Source organism: Aythya fuligula, chromosome Z (assembly GCF_009819795.1).
Source record: "Aythya fuligula isolate bAytFul2 chromosome Z, bAytFul2.pri, whole genome shotgun sequence".
Lineage (NCBI taxonomy): Eukaryota > Metazoa > Chordata > Aves > Anseriformes > Anatidae > Aythya > Aythya fuligula.
The window spans coordinates 79,022,347-79,043,615 of record NC_045593.1 but is presented as its reverse complement, the minus strand read 5'-3'; the positions used below and the strand labels follow the sequence as shown (position 1 = coordinate 79,043,615).

General features: G+C 36.5%; 1 protein-coding gene across 1 annotated transcript in view; it reads left to right on the top strand.

Annotated features, from left to right (window-relative positions):
* Positions 1-21,269, top strand: part of EDIL3 (EGF like repeats and discoidin domains 3) — a 275,384-nt gene that overhangs the window by 64,884 nt on the left and 189,231 nt on the right. The window contains exon 2 of the mRNA XM_032206563.1: positions 10,049-10,177. Coding sequence (XP_032062454.1) covers positions 10,049-10,177 — 129 coding nt within the window. The remainder of the gene's footprint in view (positions 1-10,048; positions 10,178-21,269) is intronic.

The following is a 21,269-nucleotide window of genomic DNA, read 5'->3' as shown; positions in this document are numbered from 1 at the left end:
AATGATGATGTGTTCACATCATGATTTGCTATCTCTCCCAAAGTCTTAATTGAGCAAAACACAGCTTAATGGGGAGGCAAACACTTTAAACTAAATGCCTTGTACAGAACATCTCAATTTAAGTTCTTATTCTTCCCTTTTCATAAACCTCTCTCACCATGTAAGTCTGAACAGGTGCTGAAGTATCAGTTGATTCACATATTGGTGAGTAACAGATAAGTCTAGCAACATGCCCAACATGAGTGACAACTGAAATCAGATCACTATGCTGTGGTGGTTTCATAGTAATGGGCAACAGCTCCACCATAACCGTTCTCTCACTCCCCATCCTCAAAGGGAAAGGGAGAGAAAATACAATCGAAAGGGCTCAAGGGCTGAGATAAGGACAGGGAGATCACTCAACAATTACCATCACCAGCAAAATAGACATAGACTAGGGAGATTAATGTAATATATTAGCCATTACTAACAGACTAGAGCAGTGAGAATTAAAGTCAAGTAAAATCACCTTCATCCCACCCAGCCTCTTCTACCTCCTCCTGAGTGGCGCTGGGGAACAGGGACTAGGGGCTGCGGTCAGTCCCTGACACTTCATCTCCTCTCCTCCTTCAGGGTTCCTCTCTGCCCCTGCTCCCCGTGGGGTCCCTCCCACGGGATGCTGTCCTTCCCGAACTGAGCCTGCGGGGGCTGCCCACAGGCAGCAGCTCTTCAGGAACTGCTCCCACATGGCTCCATCCCCCGGGGTCCATCCATCCCCCAGGAGCAAACTGCTCCAGCACGGGTCCCCCACGGGTGGGCAGCAGCTCCCCCCAGACCCCCTGCTCCTGCGGGGGCTCCTCTCCACGGGCTGCAGCTCCGGCCCGGGGCCTGCTCCTGCAGGGGCTCTCCATGGACCGCAGCCTCCTCCAGGCCACATCCACCTGCTCCACCGGGGGCTCCTCCACCCATGGGGGGGCTGCAGCGTGGAGATCTGCTCCATGTGGGACCCATGGGCTGCAGGGGGACAGCCTGCTCCACCAGGGGCCTCTCCCTGCACAGGCTGCAGGGGAACTGCTGCTGCCTGCCTGCAGCACCTCCTGCCTCCTGCTGCACTCAGCTGGGGGGCCACAGGTAGGCTTCTCATTCATTTCTTAACTCTATCTCCTAGCTGCTGTGGCACAGCAGGATTTTCTTTTCCTTCTTTCTTCAACCTGCTCTCCCAGATGCCCAACCAGTATCACTCATGACCTTGCTCTGGATAGCAGTGGGTCCCTTTGGAGCAGGTGGACCTCACTCATCTCTGTCAGGTGCTGGGCTCTGCTCACAGAGGCAGCCCCTGCAGGCTACCAAAAGCATGCCACATAAAGTCAGTGCATATGTTTGAGGAGAGCCTGGGTAATGTTTGCCACCTTCATTGTGGAAGGTTGTATTAGTAGGGGTCCAGGCACTTGCATTAAAGACATTCATCAACTGCTTCCTTGTTTGTGTTAAGAAAGAATTGTGACTTTTAGTGGAGGCTGGATGCTCACTGGTTGTATCAGTTTACCAGCATGGGGAAATATATCTCTTTTTGTGTGATGAAACAATATCCAAATGCATGGCTGCTCTCCCCAAATTCTCGTACCAGTGCATGGATTAAATCTTTTCCACAAGTTGCAAAAAATATTCAGAAATGCATTATGTAACTGCTCCTCTTTTAATCACTTTTGATCCCTTTCTTACTAATAAAGATTTGAATTGACAGGAATAGTTCATCTTTTTCCCTGAAGACATACTTGGCATAGAAATGAACTCAGTAACTACAAAAGAGAGAAGAGTTTACTTTTTAAGCTGTTTTCTACTTCTACTTGCATTTCATATTGTCAACCATCAGCTGCTTGAAAAGCCTGTAGCACAGCAGGCTGAAGTACAGTGACCTACTGCTCTTTCACATTCAAATGAATAAAGTAGCTCATGCTGTAGACCTTTAGAAAGGAAAGAGATTATACTTTTTTTTTAAGGCAGAAGGGGATTTATTATGATAGAAATTAATCTCTGCAGGCATTACTTCAGGGCTCTATTCTAACCCTGAAAGCAGGGACACACTTTTACAGTATTGTACTACTAGACTAAATGCAAAGCTTAAGTCAGCACTTCATCTTCAACCTGGATTAATACTTCAGCATAGTCCTAGGGAGGTATTCTAATGAGAATTCTCTGATTAGAAAAATCTGGTTTTCTTTTCATAGTGCCATCTCAGGTTTTCAGAAATCAGCTGGTGCATCCCCCCACTGATTGCAAGACTGGAAAAAAGTTACATTTATAGAAATGTTTATGTCTAGTTCACAGTAGTATTTTGCAGTTCTAGTCCACAGCTACAAGCTGCTGATGCTGTTTTATTTAAGTGCATACAGTCTCTTCATCCTAGAGGCTTTCAGAAAAAAAAGCCAACCACCTCAGCTTCCTTGAGACCTATGATAAAATCATGAGTTTTTTGTTCTGAGATTTATGATCTCCTGGAAGTTTTCACATCAAGTTCAGACATGGATGTTTAGAGTTAATGATATCAATTTATTCATTTTCTGAAATGATTTAAACATTGTGCAATGAATATTTTAGCCAGAAAGCTAGCTGAACCTTCTACCTGCATAGTAAGCAAATCAGAATAGAAAACAGGCAGAATAGAGGCAGATGAGCCACTGATATCTAGAAACTTTAACTTCGCTTTCAAATAAAGAGAGATACAAGTTAATTATTGAGCCATCTTTTTACCTTAGGAAAAACAAATTAGCTGCCTCACCATTAAATCTGAATAACACCTTACAAATTTGTTAAAAGAACTGCAGAGCTCATCTGTTCTCATGTTCACATTTTGCATCTCTGCACAGATGTGTCTTTAATATGATTTATAGTTCTGCTTCTCGGTAGTGGTTCAGCTGTGGAGAAATAGATTTGAACTTGGACACTGTACAGATGATTCTGTAAATCAGAATACTATTAAAGCTCTTTTTCTGAAAATTGATTTTAATGTGAAAATGCTAGTGGTAGCAAGTACTTTCTCAGTCTTCTTCTGAAGTTTAGTTGCTCTTCTGGGATTCATGGCTGGGGCTCATTTTTACTATATTTAGACCAAATTTCTATTGACTGGTTATTTTCTGGGCTGTTTATTGTTTGGAGTCACCTGGAGATTTCTTCCTTGTAACAAGTTTTATTCTCATGAAAGGTAATAGCTATTCATTTTATTTCTTTAGAGACAGCTTTTAAAATAAGCTATATTTCATGTAGCAATATAGGGAATTGAATAAAAATGTAGCCGTTGTTTTAGGCTGGAAAAATGGTCCATTTCTCTCCATCAATAGTGACACCAATATTCAGCTGTGTAACACCCATTACGTAGCATACCACTAAAGGGTGGTGTACCTACCCAACAACATCTGTGATTAGCACCCTGAACTGGTGTTATAACCTTTTCAACTGTTTACCTACCAATTTTGTCATGCCTTTAGTTTGGGTCTGCAGCTCCTTGGACGGCGACAGTATCAGTGTGTTTACCTTAGTATCAGCTTCTGTAAATTTCACTACTTCAGTATACAATGCTTACTAAATACATTTGAGCATATATTTAATGTACAGGATGTCAAACAATACATAAGGATGCTTCATGCATTCACACTTTGAAATAATATACTCTCATGTTAAATTATAGAAGAAAATGTACCCAAACACAAATTATCTTTCTTCTATCATTTCTTTCCTTCCAGTTTTGAAATTTTATGAATCCATGGGATTAAGATGTATTTATTCCATTGTCTAAAGCAGATGTTTCTTACAGTAACAGTTCTGCCAGAAATCATAACAGTTATCATTCTAGGTGTTAAAAGGTAGTTGAGGGAAATTACATTCATTTCAGGATAATGATTTTGTGAATAGGGGCTCAAATGCTTCTCCCATGCCTGATTCTGGACACTGTTCTTGAGCGTTTGACAGGAGTTTTTTTTTTTATTCCTATCCCAGGAACAATGCCGTTACAGAGTAAGTAGTTTTTAATCAGAGTAAATGATTTTTTTTTCTTTTATTCCTTCACAATCATTAGTGAGCTGCAATAGCAAATTGATTTGCAAGTAGTTATGGTAGCTGACTGGTTTATGTAATTTTACAACAAAACAACTAAGAGTCCTTTGCAAAGGAACACACACATGGTTGTGGATGGTACTGCTCAGTTTGCACGGTGCATCTTCTTTAGCCTTCATATCACAAAAATTGTTTTCATAAACTCTGAATTTCTGTTCTTGACAAGGATTGATGGCCTAACTGTTACCATCATGGTGTGCTGCATTATTTATATACTGCAGTTGAGTTCCTTCTTTCAGGTTGTCCTTTGCTGTCAAGCAAGGTATTGCACTATTCAGTAAAGAGTCATGTAAGAGTTTTGGGTATCTTATAGGATTAGAAAGTACTCTATATGAAAACATAAAGTTTGTCAAATGGTTTACAACTGTTACTGTTCTCTCCATGGCTACGTGCTTGCGGTAAGAAGCAATAGTCGTATGTTCAGCATTTTGTTGAAAGATAAAGAATGGTGATGTGAAGATATGTCAGGGAACAAGGTGGACTTACAGAATGGTTCCCCTCTGAGTGCTTTTACTGAAAGTTAAACCAGGACTGCTAACCGTGTTCTCCATGGAAAACAAAACAAAACAAATCAAAACAACAACAACAACAACAACAAAACAGTTATTCTGAAAAATAAATAAATAAATTAAAAAAAAAAAAAAAAGCCTAATTGCCTAATTATTACTGGAGAGCAAACATCTTATTATTTGAACTTTGTTTTATGTTTTTTTCTGAGTTTGGATGAGGAAGGAGAACCCTTTATTAGAAATGTATTTTTGAGTATGTATGTATCTTCACTTTGATTTTATTCTTTTTGTTTTGCTTTTTTATTCTTAACCTCAAAGATTTATTTGACTTGGGAATGTTCTGAAAACAAAAACAAAAACCTGAAGACATGAGGAAAAATTTAACAGCACATCTTGAAAATTTTGTAACTTCTAACCATTTAAATATACTATCTGCTCCTCAATGCAGTCTGGTCTGAGATGATTTGGAGTGGATTTCTACTTTAACTCTTCCATGCATGCTGTCATGAAAAAACAGGAACTACACATATACATGCATGTATATTATATATATAGCTACATATAAAACATCACATCGAAGGAAGAGTCCCTTTAAAGAGTTAAATTCAGAGGGTTATGAGTTCTAGCAATTTTGTGCAGGGACCATCTGAACGTTCCCTTAGTTCTGTTTCACAGGTCCTTGCACCAAATCTCAAAAGCTTGATGTGATGAGATTTTACAGTCCGAGAGATTTCCAAGGATGAAAAAAAGACAGCGATAATTATAGCACAAATATTATGTACACAAAGTTGTGCCATACCTCAATGCTTGAGTAGTCATACAATGAAAGGTATGGGGTTGATCAGACAGTAAAGAAAAAAATTGTTTTTATTTGACACTTGAATTATTTATTGGACCTTTTTCAATACATTTTATTTGATGTACACTATTATTTTACTGTCTTTTGTTTGTTTTGTTTTAAAGTATTATTATTATTAATATCAGAGTTCTGCTTACAGTGTTTAATGTACAGAAACCTGCCACAGTTGCATGCAAACAGCATGTCATCTACCACTATGGCAAGTCACCAGTACAGAGCACAGTTCTGTAGGAGCTGATCTATGGATATAATTCTTTTTGTTTATTTTATTCTCCCATTTACAATGACTCTAAGGTTAAATTCCCTAACTACTGTTGTGTTAAAGGCTGTGTCATGTGTAACATAGTACTTTAATGGTAACAAATCCCTTAATCAGTTATGTTAAAACAAAGAGCACCAGTGTAACCTTTTCTTCTTCAGAGCAAAGCCTTATAAATCAGATTCTGTACATCAAACTGAGTAAAATGTATAACAAATTAGAGTTCAATATTTCAACATGAATGGCCTCTCAAGAGGCACAAAATGTAAATTGAGAGGAATATTGTTGATTCAAAGGTGACATTTATTTTGTTCTGCACAATTTCACAGGCACTAAGTCATAAATAAGAGTGCTAACATTTTAAGTGAGTTTTAGTAATTTGAGTATGCAAGTTTTCACAAACTTTATGTGTAGTCTTACACAGAGTTACTGCTCACTTGTGTCTGTGCACTTGCTCAGACTTAAGACAACAATAAAATATCAAAAAATTAATGAACTAAGCTTGCCACAGTCTAAACAAATAGTCATTTAAAACAGTAACATGAAACAAAGACATGTGCCTGTTTGTAATCCTACTGTGAAATGGACTAGTAACAGTCAATTTTTATTTATTTATTTATTTATTTCTCTCTTGGAGGTACATTGGTAGATAATGTCACTGGTAACTGGACTGAAGGTGAAAAATTTTCCTAGTTCCCCATGAGTGTGGATGTTAGATGTTTTAGTGTCTTTGCAAGGGTTTCCAGTCTCCTGGGTGACCACGAATTCTGAGGGCAGGTGGAGCATGTTGTTTGTGCTGTGTTGCCCATTATGGTTATGCATCCTACTTGATATCAGATGCCCTCACTTAAAAAACAAAACAAAACAAAACAAAAAAGTAGGCTATGTAAGCAGCAAACAAAAGTAAACAATAATAACATTATTATTTAAGTGTGAAATGCATTAAAACATAACAGCATTTTGCTATAAGTTATTCAATAAGTATAGAGAGGTCTAAGTTGTTTGTTTCATATTTTTTTATGAATACAATTGGAAATTGTTTCAGCCCAAGTCAGAATTTGTTCCCAAAGTATTTATATTCACTCCTTACAATTATATTCATTGTTTACACTCTGTCTTTTTGATAGTCCCATTTCCTTTAGAGGTGTGCTGTGCTCTTTTTGTTTCTGTGATGTAATATAATGACAACAAATTTATACCAGTAACTGACAGTAGAATTTGAGTCAGGGTGGCTGGAGTCAAAAGAGCAGTTACTTTTTGAACATGGAAATAAATGACTGCTGTTAAAGGACACCATCTGCTTTATTAGTTCCAAACTGTAGGTCAAGGTACTTCGCTTCAAGCTTAAGAAGCCCACACAAATTTTCAGACAAATTAAAACAATGTAGCTAGCAATAAACACTTTGGTTTTAGTAGGAGATTTCAAATTCTGAAAATCCAATGGAGAATTAGCAATGTGTTCAGTTTGTCAATCAGTATAAAACATACACATGGGAGCAGTAGTTTGTCTTTCTACCTTTCTTTTTCTTTCTTGTTTTTGAATAAATGAAATCAGAAGGACACTAAGTGGAGAAACATTTAGTAAAAGTGTCCCCTCTCATTTTAATAAGAATATCCATGTGCATTAACATAACAAGTGTCTCTGTTCCAGATGATATTTAATTAATTTGTTTAATTAAAGGTATGGGAATGCAGTTTTCAGAGCAGTCAGTTCATACTGATTGTTCTTTCACAATCATATGCCTAAGCCACATGAAATCTAAAGCTTCTCTTGTGGACCAAATAATGCAATCAGCAGTCAAGCTGAGAAAGCTTGAGTTGTTTAGATTCTGACAGGAAGAAAAGAAAACTGTCTAGGGATATGTAGTGTATGTTATGGAAAGTTGTCATTTATTCTCTTCAAATTGCCATACTTCTTCTTCAGCTGGACAGTGTTCAGTATAAGACTGTTAGTACCAGATAGGTAGACACATGACAAATCTCTGTGCTATGAAGGCCAATAAAGCTGTCAGATTGATTAAAAGAAAAAAAATATATAAGTTTTTGTATGTTTGTTTGCCATTGATGTGCAGAATTCACAGAAGTTTTGTACATCCATAAAATGGCTTAAGTGATTGTTAGATTGGAATTCTCACACAAGGCACTGATCTTCACTCTGTGGGCCAGCAAGGCATTAAAAACATTTTAATGTAAAACATTAAAATGTTAGTACTACTGACATAAACAGGTGGACTTTTTGTAACTCTTTCTACAGTTACATGTCAGAAGGCAACTTTTCAATTTAAAGAAACATACAAAATAATGTGCTACTTAGTTTTTTAAAATTGCCTTTCTGTAGATGTTGCTTAAAGTTGCATTTGCAAAATTTTTGCAAAACAAATTATACATATTTTAACTGTACAAATTATTGGTATTTCTAAAAACAATACTGAGCATAATGTAGAATAGCAATAGTAACATTCTATAATAAAATACTTTACCTGTAAAATGGTGCAACTTTGTAAAGAATTAAAAATCACATGGTTGGGAAAAAAAAAAAAAAAAGTGTTTCCTTCAAGTTTATGAACTTGCATTTGTGCTCAGCAATGATTTTGATTTACTTGCAAAATTACATTCCATGTAATGATATTTAAAGAATTTGAAGTTACTGTTATGTTTTAGCATAACACATTCAAATATTATGAAATTCACATTTGGAGATTTGATGCTAAGATATGTGGAAGGTGTTCCTATGGCTTATGTCATATGACAAAATACAGAAATCAATAAACAGCACAAATATGTTTTACCAGATGAAGTGTGAGATAAGTAAAAATGCATCTAAAGATGTATATAAATATCTGATATGAAATTGAGGCTGCACAAAGGATATTCTTCAGGACTGCCTCAAATTATACCACTGCGAACTGGACACAAAATTACCTCTTGTTCTCTTTCAATGAAAATGTAAAATAAGTCACATCTTGGTACCAGCATTACAGGGGAATAATAATCATTAGCAAGACTCAAAATCTTTGGATCAGATCTCAAACTGACAACAGGTATTTCAGATGTTTTCAGCAGAAGCAGTCCCATATTTCAGCGTATTTGTAGAACTGTGAGAGGCTGTGGTTCTCTGAAGGTGCTAGAGGAGTAACAAGAATTGGACAGGCACTCTGTTCAGTCTTTTATATCTCCTCATGAAGGTGTTTTCAAATAGTATTAGATAATGTACTGTATACACTGCTAATACTGGAGATGTGTTCAAGCACTGAGCATATGAAGCAGCCCTGAGGTGCGTCTTTCAGTGTTTACATCTTGCTGCTGTTGATCACCTCGAAGCTAATTAGCCAGGGAGGCTGTCTTCCCTGAAAAGCAATTCAAGGATTAGCAAAATCTGTTTGCTTATCCTTATTTAGGAAGATTGAAGCTACCCATTGTGCCTGTGCTTGCCATGTCCCAAGCAGCTTTGAAGCATGGCTAGCTCATAGCATGGCATGGTTTTGAAGCGAAGCATAGCTTTGTTTGTAATTGATTTGCTCTGTCTCTGCAGTCAGAGCAAAGAAGTTTTTGGAGAAGTTGGCAAACATCTTTGAGGCCAAGGAGGGGACTGCAAAGGAGCACTGAAAGTCTGTGCCCAAGTCCTTGCAGTGGTGTTGGTGGGTCTGGAGGTGGACTGACAGCTTCTCTTGGCTCAAATATCATCATTAACCTTACTGTTAGAATTAAATTGCTCAAAACCATTCAGTGGCTTTACTTTCTGTTGTTGAACTTCTTCCTGGAAACACATGTAACGGGTCTTTCTGTGACTGACATAAAAGCACACTGCTGGCCTAAATTCTGTGCTTCGTTTTCAGTGGAAATACTGTCATGCCTGATCTGTACTGCTGAGTAGTTTAAGAGTGTATGTATCTGGAGCAGGTGAGGATGTAACCACAGTAACAGTACTTTGCTCGGGACCTAGGTGGTAAGATAATATCCTGAATCAAAAGCACCATTTGGCTTCACATTCCATTAAATCTGGAGAAGTAATTTTTTTCCAAATATATATCCTGATAGAATTAAAATGAGATAAAGTGAAAAATTATTATTATTTTTAATTATATTTTGTTTACAAATGAATATCTGTCATTGTGCTTATGAGAAGCCCTTTTGGTGGAGTAGAAGGCTAAGCAAAAATGATGAGACAGATGTGTACTGCTAAATAAATATAAAATAGAATTAGCCAAAAGATATTCAGAGGACACAGAGGTTATCATACTTGTCTGTTCTTGATCATCAGTAGTCTACCATAGGTAGTGTATAAATTTTGCAGAGTTTCATACAAGAATCTTTTCTTCCTTTAACCCACAGGAGACCTGTGTGACTCCAACCCATGCAGAAATGGTGGCATCTGTCTGTCAGGGCTGAACGATGACTTCTACTCATGCGAGTGTCCTGAAGGCTTCACAGACCCCAATTGTTCTAGTGTTGTGGAGGTTGGTAAGTGCAAAATCTGAATGGAGGAATAATTGTTTGAACATCCCGTTAATTGTGGCCAACCAGTCAGTGATTTTGTCCACTGCATTTTGTGTAGTGCTGTGGTTGTTGCATTGCTTGTATTTGCTGTCTCATCTTTTTTCTTTTTTCTTTTTTTTTTTTTTTTTTCTGTATCACAGATATCTATATCATAGAATCATAGAATGGCTTGGCATTGTCTCTTATTTTTGTTCATATTAGGAAAATATGCTGCAGCTAGAATGAAGGCCCTGTGGCAGCACCTCTTGTCTGAAGGCTTTGCAGGCCCTCTGCATTGCTTTTGCTGACAGCCAAAGTATTTCAAAACAGTACAACCCTTCAAGTATTTCATATCTGACGTCTGTGTTTGTAATTTATCAATCTGGGTTTCACTAACATGCTTTGGTCAGTGACAGCCGAGTACAGTTCACATGTTTTGCTTCTGCCAGCTGTCCTGTAGGACACCAGCCTCAAGCAGAAAAGCAACGCCAACACCTGAGAGCACTTACTTCTGCAAATGCCTTGTTGAAACTGTCAAAGCTAGTCTCAGCGCCTCTCTAACACTGTATGTCTCCTAAGTCTATGCTGATTTCATTTTTTAATAAATAGGTCAAGGCTATACAGGCACAACCTGAAGAAACTCTTCTGTAAGAAGAGTATGTATTTAAGTAATTAAGAGTAATTAACTATGTACCTAAGTCTCCATAATGCAATTTTAATTATGGTAGAGATTGGGTTGAATTTGGTTCCCCTGAACATAAGTTTTCTAGAAGCACATGTAATAGTTCCTGTGGTAGACACCTACTGCACTTTTCCTCTGACTGTAAATCATCATCACACATAGTAACTGGTTATTACTTAACATTTGATTTGAATGAGAAACTGTTATTTTCCATTGGTGCAGCTACCAAGAAGCAGGAACATACTGTCTTTGAATCCTGTTTTCCATCCTTTTCCCCAACATTTTTATGCATGCCTGAATGTCTGAATTTATCCTAGAAGTACATGTCACACTGCCCTAAAATGGCTGTGACATGGGTTTCCTGCAGGAAACTTTGGTGTCTATCATGCATTTGGTTGGCAGGAAATTGCATTGCACATAACAGAGAGGATGCTGATAGTGACTGAATTTGAGATAAAAGCATATTGTGGTAATTGCCACTGTAATTTAGATCTACATATTAACAGGGCTTTAAAAAATGCACATATTCTTAAGTAAGTTCTTCAAACACAACAAAATCTCATTTTGGTAAACAGAGTAAAACATAAGCAAATAGAGAGCTCTAGAATATGTGGTAATCACAATGTTTATGCAGGCACAATATTACATTTTTTAGTTTGCAATCCAGAGGGAATATGCAGGAAACAACCCTGATTAGGTACAGGGTTTATTAAAATTCCTATATTAGATAAAATACAGAGTGTTCATTCTGTTTGTGTTTCTTCTTTATGGTTATGCTACCTGTATGGATTCAGCGACAACTGTTACTTTCTGAAAACTTCAAAATTAGTTCTTTTTAGGAGAAAAAGTAGAAAAAGGTTTGTTTGCTTGTTTACTTTTTGATATAGTGTTTGAGGCTGATCCAGCCTTATCTTCCCCTTACATAAAGTAAACCACTGAAAAAAATGATACTTCAAGTTAATATCCTGATTTTTCCTATGAAAATAATGACAAAGAGTGTAAGCTGTTAGTAAGTTAGACTCCATTAATTCAAACACTGGAACAAATAAAAATTTTCAAATAAAATAAAAATTCCAAATAAAAAAATCTTTGCAAAATGGATTTGAGAGGAGTCCAGGAGTGTAAGACCCTGTGTGATCACTTCTACCACAAGTGCTTATTAGCAGGTGTTAAGATTGGAGAAAGGATGCTAATAAAGCTTACTTCTCTTTGTCTTTTTAATGAGTTAATTCTTTTAGTTCCTAGGATCTCCAAAAAGGTTTCTTGACAATTTCCTGTGTAGCTGAAAGCAACAAGGTGATGCTCCCCTCAGAAGCACTGTACAGCAAGAACGAGATGCAGTGAGGTACTCCATGCAGCCCTGTTGTCAGAGACTCCTATTTTAGATATTATTCAGTCAAGGCAACAAAATATTGCTATCTCTAAATACTAACTGGAAAGTCACACGTTTTCAAGGAATATACCTCAGATAGGGGGATTTCACAGGAAGAGGTAACGAGTTTTACTTAATGACAGAATCACAGAATGATTGAAGTTGGAAGTAGGTAAATAAATGCAATACAGATAGGAAGGTGAAAATTGTTGTTACAGAAGAATGATAGATGCATGAAAATACTTCAGGGTAGAGAAATCAAATATTTAGATGGAAGCATCTACATTGACCAACCCCTTTTCAAGAAAGCTGGGGAGTAGTGTGAGTGTTTCAAGGACATAAGGGTGTACCTACAGTTACATTCTTTATTATCTTAAAAAGATAACATAAAATAACCCACCATAATCATAGCACATTATTTCAGTATTAGTGTTTCTTTCTAAACCTTACCAATGGAAAGTCCTGACTCTTCTGCTAGACCACTCCAATATTTTCTGATCCTGTAACTTTGAGTGAACCTACCTAAAACAAAGTTGCTGTAGAGTGTTAGTAATAATTTATGTATTATAAATTAACAATCATATTCTAATCCTATTCTTTCTCTAAATGTAATCCTCCCTCATTTTCCATTTCCTTATATTAAATACTATATATACATTGTCATGCTAAGTGAATTGAGATTAGAAGATAGATCTATACTATTACTCTGTCTGTACAGTTAGGTCATTTTAATATTCTGTGTCCTAACAGATTATAAATCCTAACAGATTATAAAAAGTTGATAAACTAGTGGAGAATAAGATAGAGGCGAGCAGGAAAAATTACATTGTGGTTCTTTTCAATACAGCACATCCTCCAGTGAGGCAGAAAAGGATTTAGCTAAATAGATAAGAGTAAAAGGTAATTATATCAAGCTTCCCAAATAGTAGGATGTTTTCCTCCCAATTTCAGCATCTGTTCTTCCTCCAGTGTATGTGTAGTGTCACCCAAATTGACTATATTTATTGCCATCATGACTGCATCTACCTCAGTGACTTATCCGCCTTCTGCTGCATAGATCAAAGGGGGATATTATTCAGTAAAGTGTCATCATGCTTTGCTTCTGATGTTGATCAATTTAACATTTGGAAAAATTGAAAAAGAAAGGATTGTCTCTTTTTGTTTTTGTTTTCTTTTGTTCTTCTTGCAAATTGTTTCAATGGTCCCATTGACAAAAAGGTGAAACTGTGGAGTTGTGAGTGAGCCTGTGTTTATTTGTATATAGGAAGAATAAACAGCTTTCAGGATAGCAGACCAGTCTTTTCTGGGAAAAGAGAGAGATGGAGTGGGAAGGGGTAGAAAACAAATTCTTCTCTGCTGGGCTTTAGGTATGGTACTTGTTTGGATTCTGTGTTAATTTATTTTCTTGGGGGCAAACAGGGAAAGTGCTAGTTTTCTTCAGCAACCACTTAATGCTGCTGAGTTCTTAATGATAGCCAGGTTTCCTCTTCTGAGCAATGGAAGAAGTTGTTAAATGGAGCTCTATCAACATAACTCCAGATTAAAATGAATGTGATTTTGTGTGAATCTGTTTTTTGTTTCTTTGGTTTTAGTGGGAAACATCCACAAGCTATTTGCTAAACAGTTTGAAATGCATTCTTGTGTTACCTTTCCTATGATTAGAATTGTCAATATGAGTATGGATTACTAATTTTCCTCTTAGTAAGGCTGTAGCTGTTGTTGTATGTTCACTATATTAATGGCATTTCTCACAGTATTCTCTCCCGAAGTCTGTAGTCTGTAACGCCACAACTCCGATAGAACAGTTTTAGAAATGACTGTAAGACACGTTTTTAACCATGAACATATAAGGGCACTTGAGTCATTAAGAGATGTTTTCCAAAGATATGGAATTCTGTTGAAAGACAATCAATAGGTATTAATAAAAATAATTTGACTAATTAAGTCTTAATTGTTAGCTTCTGAGTAGCCTGAAGGGTGCATAGTACACAGAAATCTAAACTGAGTATATACATGCAAGTAGAAGGTCTTGGTAAATTGCATTAAATGCAGAACAGAAAACATTATACTTTGTAATTGTAATATTGTAAGTAATTGTACAATGTTTCTGCTGAAACAGTTGCCTTTGGTATTGATTGCTAGTAAACCTCTTGTGAAAACAGGAGCTCAAGTCAAAATTGGTGAGAATGTTAATACAGTGGATATTGCATCAGCATCAGCAAATTAGGTGAAGGACTTTACCTGTGAGTGATACACGACCATGTTCATTTAGACCAGAGCTAATATTTTAAGAGAACCTCTTAATTTGGATATTGAGAATTAAATTCATTAGGATAGTGTCAGAGAATCACAGAAAGCTAATGCCCAGCATGCTGTTAGCAATTAAAAAAGTTAGTTACTATACTCTTGGGTTTAATCAGGACATACCCTTTATAGAGCATCCTGAGTTATATGTCAAGTCTTAAGTCTACCACTGATATCAAGATGACCATCCACAATGTGTATAGGTAAACCCTATCTTGAAAATCATATCACTTTTTTTTTTTTTTCAATTTAAAGATTTGTTTTATGAAAGTACAGACTGGCAAGGAATGAGTAGTTGCCTCAGAGCATTTGACAAATGGGCAAACAAGCAGTTCAACATACTGAGGGAGATTTTATGCATTTTGGTCTAATTAAAAAGACAACCTAAAAACATCCAGATTCTTGTTGCCAGAACTACTGCTCAGAATGAGAACTTGCAAAGATAAATAAGGTTTGTGAGCCCAGGACAGTCTGCAAAACACATTCTCAGCCCCTGTTTTCAATGGGAGCAATGAAGCTCTCAGCAGTAAATTACATTTCTATTAAAAGTTCCAGCAATGATGCCAAGGAATAGAATGTTGAGAAAACCATGCATGTAGGTCATGGAGAACTCTCACATACCAATAAGGATGTACCTTTTAACCAGGAGCTATTCCGTTGGAAATTCCAAGTAGATAGGGTCTGCAAACAATGTGGTGGTCCAAAAGGAAGAGTTGGCACACTGCAGATCTGACTGAAAGGGAGACACCTGCAAGCACTTGTTCATTCCTGTGAGCCAGGTCCGTTCCTACTGGGCTCCAGTATGCAGCTGACCAGTTTCCCTAGTTTAAGGGGCAAAGAAGAGACAGAAAAAGTAACAGAAAAAAAGAGCAGAGTGGTTTCCTTAGCAGCATGATGTGTCTGGGTTCTGAAATGTTTAGAACTGGCTTCAAACAAGTAGGTACAATAAGCCAACTATATTTTGCCAAATCTGCCAGTAAAACATAAAAATCTGTGAAGAGCTTATGTTAGCAGCCAAGGAAAATTGGTCTTTGGATAGGTGCTCTAATGTTGTCTGGAGAAAGAAACCTGCAAATAATTCATCTGCTTTGAGTGAAAGAGGTTTGGGTGGGCAACAGCTGCAGCAGATTAAAACAGCTGAATTGAGTACACATTGAGACATTGAAATCTAATGGAATAAATATTCTGTTATGCAACTGTATGAACATTTCAAATCCATTAGTACTTCTGAAGCAGTCCAGAGACTTGCTGAATTTGCTTCTAGGCTCTTTAAACAAAGTTCCATGTATTGTTGACTTTGTTGTTCAGTATTGTTTATTTTTGTCTGGAGTGGAAAGATCTGTAGTTTCTAAGAGCCATGCAAGCTCCTTTTGGAAGGAAGTGGTGTTTTCTGCAGAGGCTCATATTACGCATATCAGATGCTCATCAGCTGTAGCACAGACCTGACCCTATTATAGATTCTTTGGTTTTGTAAAGTTTTTGAAAAGGCAAATATTAAAGATTGATCTCACCCACCCTTACTTTCTATTTATTTATTTATTTATTTACATGTGCATAAACATAAAACATGCATGTTTTATTTTTTATTGTTATTACTATAATCTGCCCTAAAAGAGTTCCTTGTATATCATTTTTGTATGTATGTCAAATGCATGTATCTTTTCCAAATATTAAATCCAAGATCTGTATATTTTTGTCTGACTCTTGGTAGAATGAAGAGTTGCAGAACTTTTGATATTTTTAAAATATATTATTCGTTAAGAGCTATCAAGAAGGTTCAAGTTACTCTTCTGTTTTGCTAGAAATGGGTGGTAGCTTTATAGATTCATTTTCTTCTTCATCTGGCTTCTTGGCTGACGTAAAATATGTAGTTTTTATGTTTTTGAAGAGCCCAGATGATGTAATTTCTCATAAAATATAGACTTCAGAAATAGATGTTCCTAAAGTACTGTCCCTTTTTGTATTCCTATTTTATATAATCTAGTGTTCTCCCAGATTTTTGTGTAGAAGGATATGACTCAACAGCTTGAAAACAACTTGCTAAAATAAAAATGCCAGAAGGAAGCTGATTCTTTAGCTGAAAAGGCAAATTGGTCTTTAATGAGATGATAATTCTGGCATCCTAGGAGATTCAGATTAGAAGATTTTAGACTTGTTAGGCTAAAATGATCAGATGCAAAACCTGCTGGTGCTCAGGTTAATGCAAGTTCTAAGTACACTGCAGTTCCAGAGTAAAAGAAAAAAAAAAAAAAAAAAAAAGATGAATATTGAAACTTTGGGACAGAGGGACTTTACTATTGTTTCTTTCATTTCCCCTCCAAGTTATTTTCCAGATTTTTTTTTTTTTTTTGCAAAACTATTTATATAAAGGGCTCATTAAGCACAGCAAAATTCATCATGATTTGGAATCACATTTGCTTACTTTATTCTCCACAAGTATCTTTAGTTATATTTAAAATAACGAAGTAGGGAAACATTCTTTTGTAATGTTGATACTATAAAGAGATGCCCTTACCCCTTAAAAGAATTCTTACGCCTTTTTCTTTCATCCACTAATAAATATTATTGTGCTCAGAAGCAGAAGAATAAGGTTGCCCAAATGTTACTCTGCATAAATTTAATATTTCTAACTGGGAAAATTGCTGTTTGTAACTCAGAATTTTCTTTCTACTGTCTAACTCTGTATGATTTGATACTTTTGTATGCTCTTTCACTCTTTATTTAAAATCTCAGTTAAGGCATTTGCTTAAGGGTGCAAGATCTGATCTCTTCTGATCAGCACTCCATTCAAGATGCAGATTTCTTTTAAGTGTTTAAAACAGTGTAGAGTAGTGTATATGCTCTACTCTCTTGCCATCTCTTCTGCAAAGTTCCAGAATACTGTGTGAGCTATTTAAGGTTTTAAACTGGAATGTATACAGCTTGTAAGAGAAGTTGAGAGAACTGGGGTTATTTAGCCTACAAAAAAAAAAGAAGGCTCAGGGAAGACCTTATCATATTTTACAACTACCTCAAAGGACACTGTAGTGAGGTGGTAATCTGTCTCTTCTCCCAAGCAACAAGTGATAAGACAAGAGGAAATGACCTCAAGTTGTGCCAGGGGAAGTTTAGATATTACAAGAAATTTCTTCACTGAAAGGATCATGAGGAACAGATTGCCCAACATCACCATCCCTGGAGTATTCAAAAATTGTAGGTGCGGTACTTAGTGAGTACCACATGGTTTAGTGACAGACTTTGGCCTTTTCCAAACTAAATGATTTTATGATTCTGATTGTAAGTTAAAGACAGAACTGTTTGTAGAAGTGGACTCAATTCTGAATGTAGAAAAGTAATGAAGTATGCACCAGATGACAAATTTATATTATGCTTTTCAGCAAAAAGTAGTACTTGTATTCCCGTTTTACCTCATTAAGGGGAAGTAACGAAATGTTCTAGCTCTTAGAGTTTTTTGCGTATTTGTAATGTAAGTGTAATTATAGGAACTTCCTAATAAATTTATAGTTTAAAATTGTTCCTGTTAAGTAGGCTACTGAATAAATGGAGGATTTGTTGCAAGGAGTAAGCAAAACGGGAATTAGATGAGATAATCTAAAATGGAAATCAGAATTTGAAGGAGTCAAGATTCATTATCAAAGCCCTATGAAAATTATCAGTCAAAATGATAGGGAGTAAAAGTGCTTTCATTTCACAGAGCAACAGTTTATATATGATAGCCAGCTATCATAAATTAATGAGATGTTGGGATAATCTGGGTTACTGATGAATGGAAAAAGTGTCTCTATAAGCCAGCTCCAACTGTCTTATAGAGGCCACCTGAGTGTCTTCTTACCTTAGGTGACAGTAAGGACTGGTTTTCTTCTGGACTTTCTGTTGTTAGGCCAGGCTGGCCTGAACTGGCCTGAACCTAAGGGCAGCTGTGGATAACCAGGCTGAAGGACCTCCGCTACTCCCACTGGTTCTTCTCCTCTTCTTTCATTTACCTAGTAAATGATCTGGGATGGTGATGAAAGGCACTGCACAGACCTGCAACTGAAACTCAGCACAAGTGTGGGGAGAGCTACAGACACTCCTGTGTGGCATGGGGTGTTGCCTAGGGGTGGTTTTTCACACTTCAGCTATTTTGTGAAGAGAGAAGTCACGCATCTTTTCCCTCTTCTTTTTAATTCAGTCCCAGAGTGGATAACAAGATCTTAAATGAAATGCTGACTGTATGAAGCATACAAATAATTTCATTTAGAGGTACTGGGACATTTTTTGTGTGTTGTATCAGAGGTGTACAGCTTTCTTAACTTGATGATGCTGTAAAATAATAATAATAATTCAGTCAAGTTTATGTCGTAATAGTAATGACCAAAATGATTAGGGCATGAAATTCCATCCTAAATTATGACCACAGTATAATATTTCAATCATATTACTTGAGCTGAGCAGCTGGGTGAAAACTGACATTGTGCCATAAATCAGGAGAATCAATATATTACTTCCTACATCTAAAAAATAAAAATAATACAAATAAAAAATAAAAAGGATCAAAATTTGCATTTTCAGTTGGTGATTTTCTGCCTATATCTATAAAACTAGTATACTAGCTGAAGGAACAAACACTCCAGTCATCCATACCATCTTCATTTACAATCACACACTGGGCTGATTCGACTGTAAGCCAGCCAATTCTGAAGTCTGGAAAAGCACGTACAAGGGTTTGATTTGGACATTTTTTATTTTTTTATTTTTAACGATATTAGAAAAGATGCCTGTGTGATTTGGTAAAGCCACACTTCAGCTTCGTTTGTATTTATAATGGTATTCAGCTTATGTGTCTCTTCATGCATAATTAGTACAAATATGCATAGTTCTGCACTTCTGATCTATGCTTTTGACAAATATATAATTCAAATATGCATGAATGCATGCAAGGTTTTAATGTTTTTTCAAATGGATGGATACAAGACATTCATATGTAATCTACTTTGTTTATCTGTCCAGATGTACAAAACTTTAATGTCCTAAACTTATTCCCTCCCATTCTCCTAAGAGAATAATAGCAGTGGTCAAAACAGACTGGATTATTTTAGATTTGCAAAAAAACAATTCTGCTGATAGATATGAGCATTTTCTACAGGGAGAAAGGAATATGAATACTCAGATTTCAAGTCCTTTTGAAGATGCTTCAAATATTTCATTTCAGTTCCTGCACACTTCTTTACTGCCCTCCCTCTTTCTACATCAGTGCATCTGCACAAATATATAACATTACAACATGATGCTAACTCATTTTTGGGTTCATTCACTGTTCTTTAACCTACATAAAAGAACACAGAAAGAAGTGGAGGTTTCAGATATTTATGTGCTATCCCTCATAACATCCTCCATGGTGTTGGGAGGAGAGTGCACATGGCTGGGTTCAGAACTTCTATTTCAGAGGGAAAGTCTCTGAAATACCCTTAAATGCCAGAGACCCTTTTCTATATCCCATCCAGTATGGTATATATTTATAATTCCTCATTGCTTTTAACAGCAATTACTATTTAGCTTATGTTGACTATGTTCATTCAAGTGGTCTCTTTAGCTGTAAGCATAGAATACAAAGAATAGCTGCTGCTGTGGTAACCATCTTAAAGTTCATTTTTATTCTGGACATAGCAGTTCTCTTGGAGTCTGGTGTCTTTTATGGTGTAAACAGAAACAGGACACACGTAACATTTCACTTGTCTCTGCAGGTATCTGTGTATCTAAATGAAGTGATGCCTATACTGTGCTTCACTTGCTATATTTAAAACTACAATGAGACGACTTGACAGCACAAGTCAAACAAGTACTAGCCAGAACTGAATTAATTCTGCTTAAAAAGGAGAATCTATGGAAAATCAGTAAGTTGGGTACTGCTCTAGTATCTTAGAAATTTGCTGTTTTCATTGCTGTATCAGAAGAGACCCACACCTTAGCAGAGCTTGCAATGGTGCCAATTCAGTTAACTGGTAGAGATCTGCCAAAATGTTTGCATCTAGTTAGAAGGTAGTTCACTGATAGTATATTTTTTCAAGAACAAGGGAAAATATTTTTTTCTTTTCAAATGCAGTATGAGCCATTTCTAGAATATATTTATCCTTAATTGGTACAAACAATGAGAAACATTGAGAGTTGTTAGAGACTCCCAAAGAGGAAGGAAGGTATGAATGAGGAAGGTATGGAAGAGGTATGAATGGTTTGTTGTGAAAGAGGAAGAGAAGCAGCATAATGAGATACATGTAAGAGATGAAAAAATAGAATGCAAAGCTTTGCAGATTCTGTCTATATTCAAATTGTGAATTATCTTTTTTTATTATTATTATTTTATTATTTGACTTCTGTTTGTAATACTAACTTCAGAAACACTTGCTGACAACCAAATAAACAAACAAAAATGCAACACAAAAAAAAGATAGTAGTCCATGAAATGATCAGATGTGTTGTAGCAAAGACCATCAGTGGTGAAAACCATGACCATGGTACACTCTCATTCTCCTTACTTTGTGCTGCAGAGTTGTATTAGAGGTTTCATCCAACCATATGAAGAAGGTATTGCTGGGGGGATCAAGCAAAGAAAGCTCTGACTATACAGTGGGAGAAAACGGAGGGCGTGGAGGATGGGACTAACCAAAACTGCCAATTCTCAGACATTAGGACACTTTCAAATGTTTTTCATGTGTGTGTTTCTTAAGTGCAAACCTCTCCAG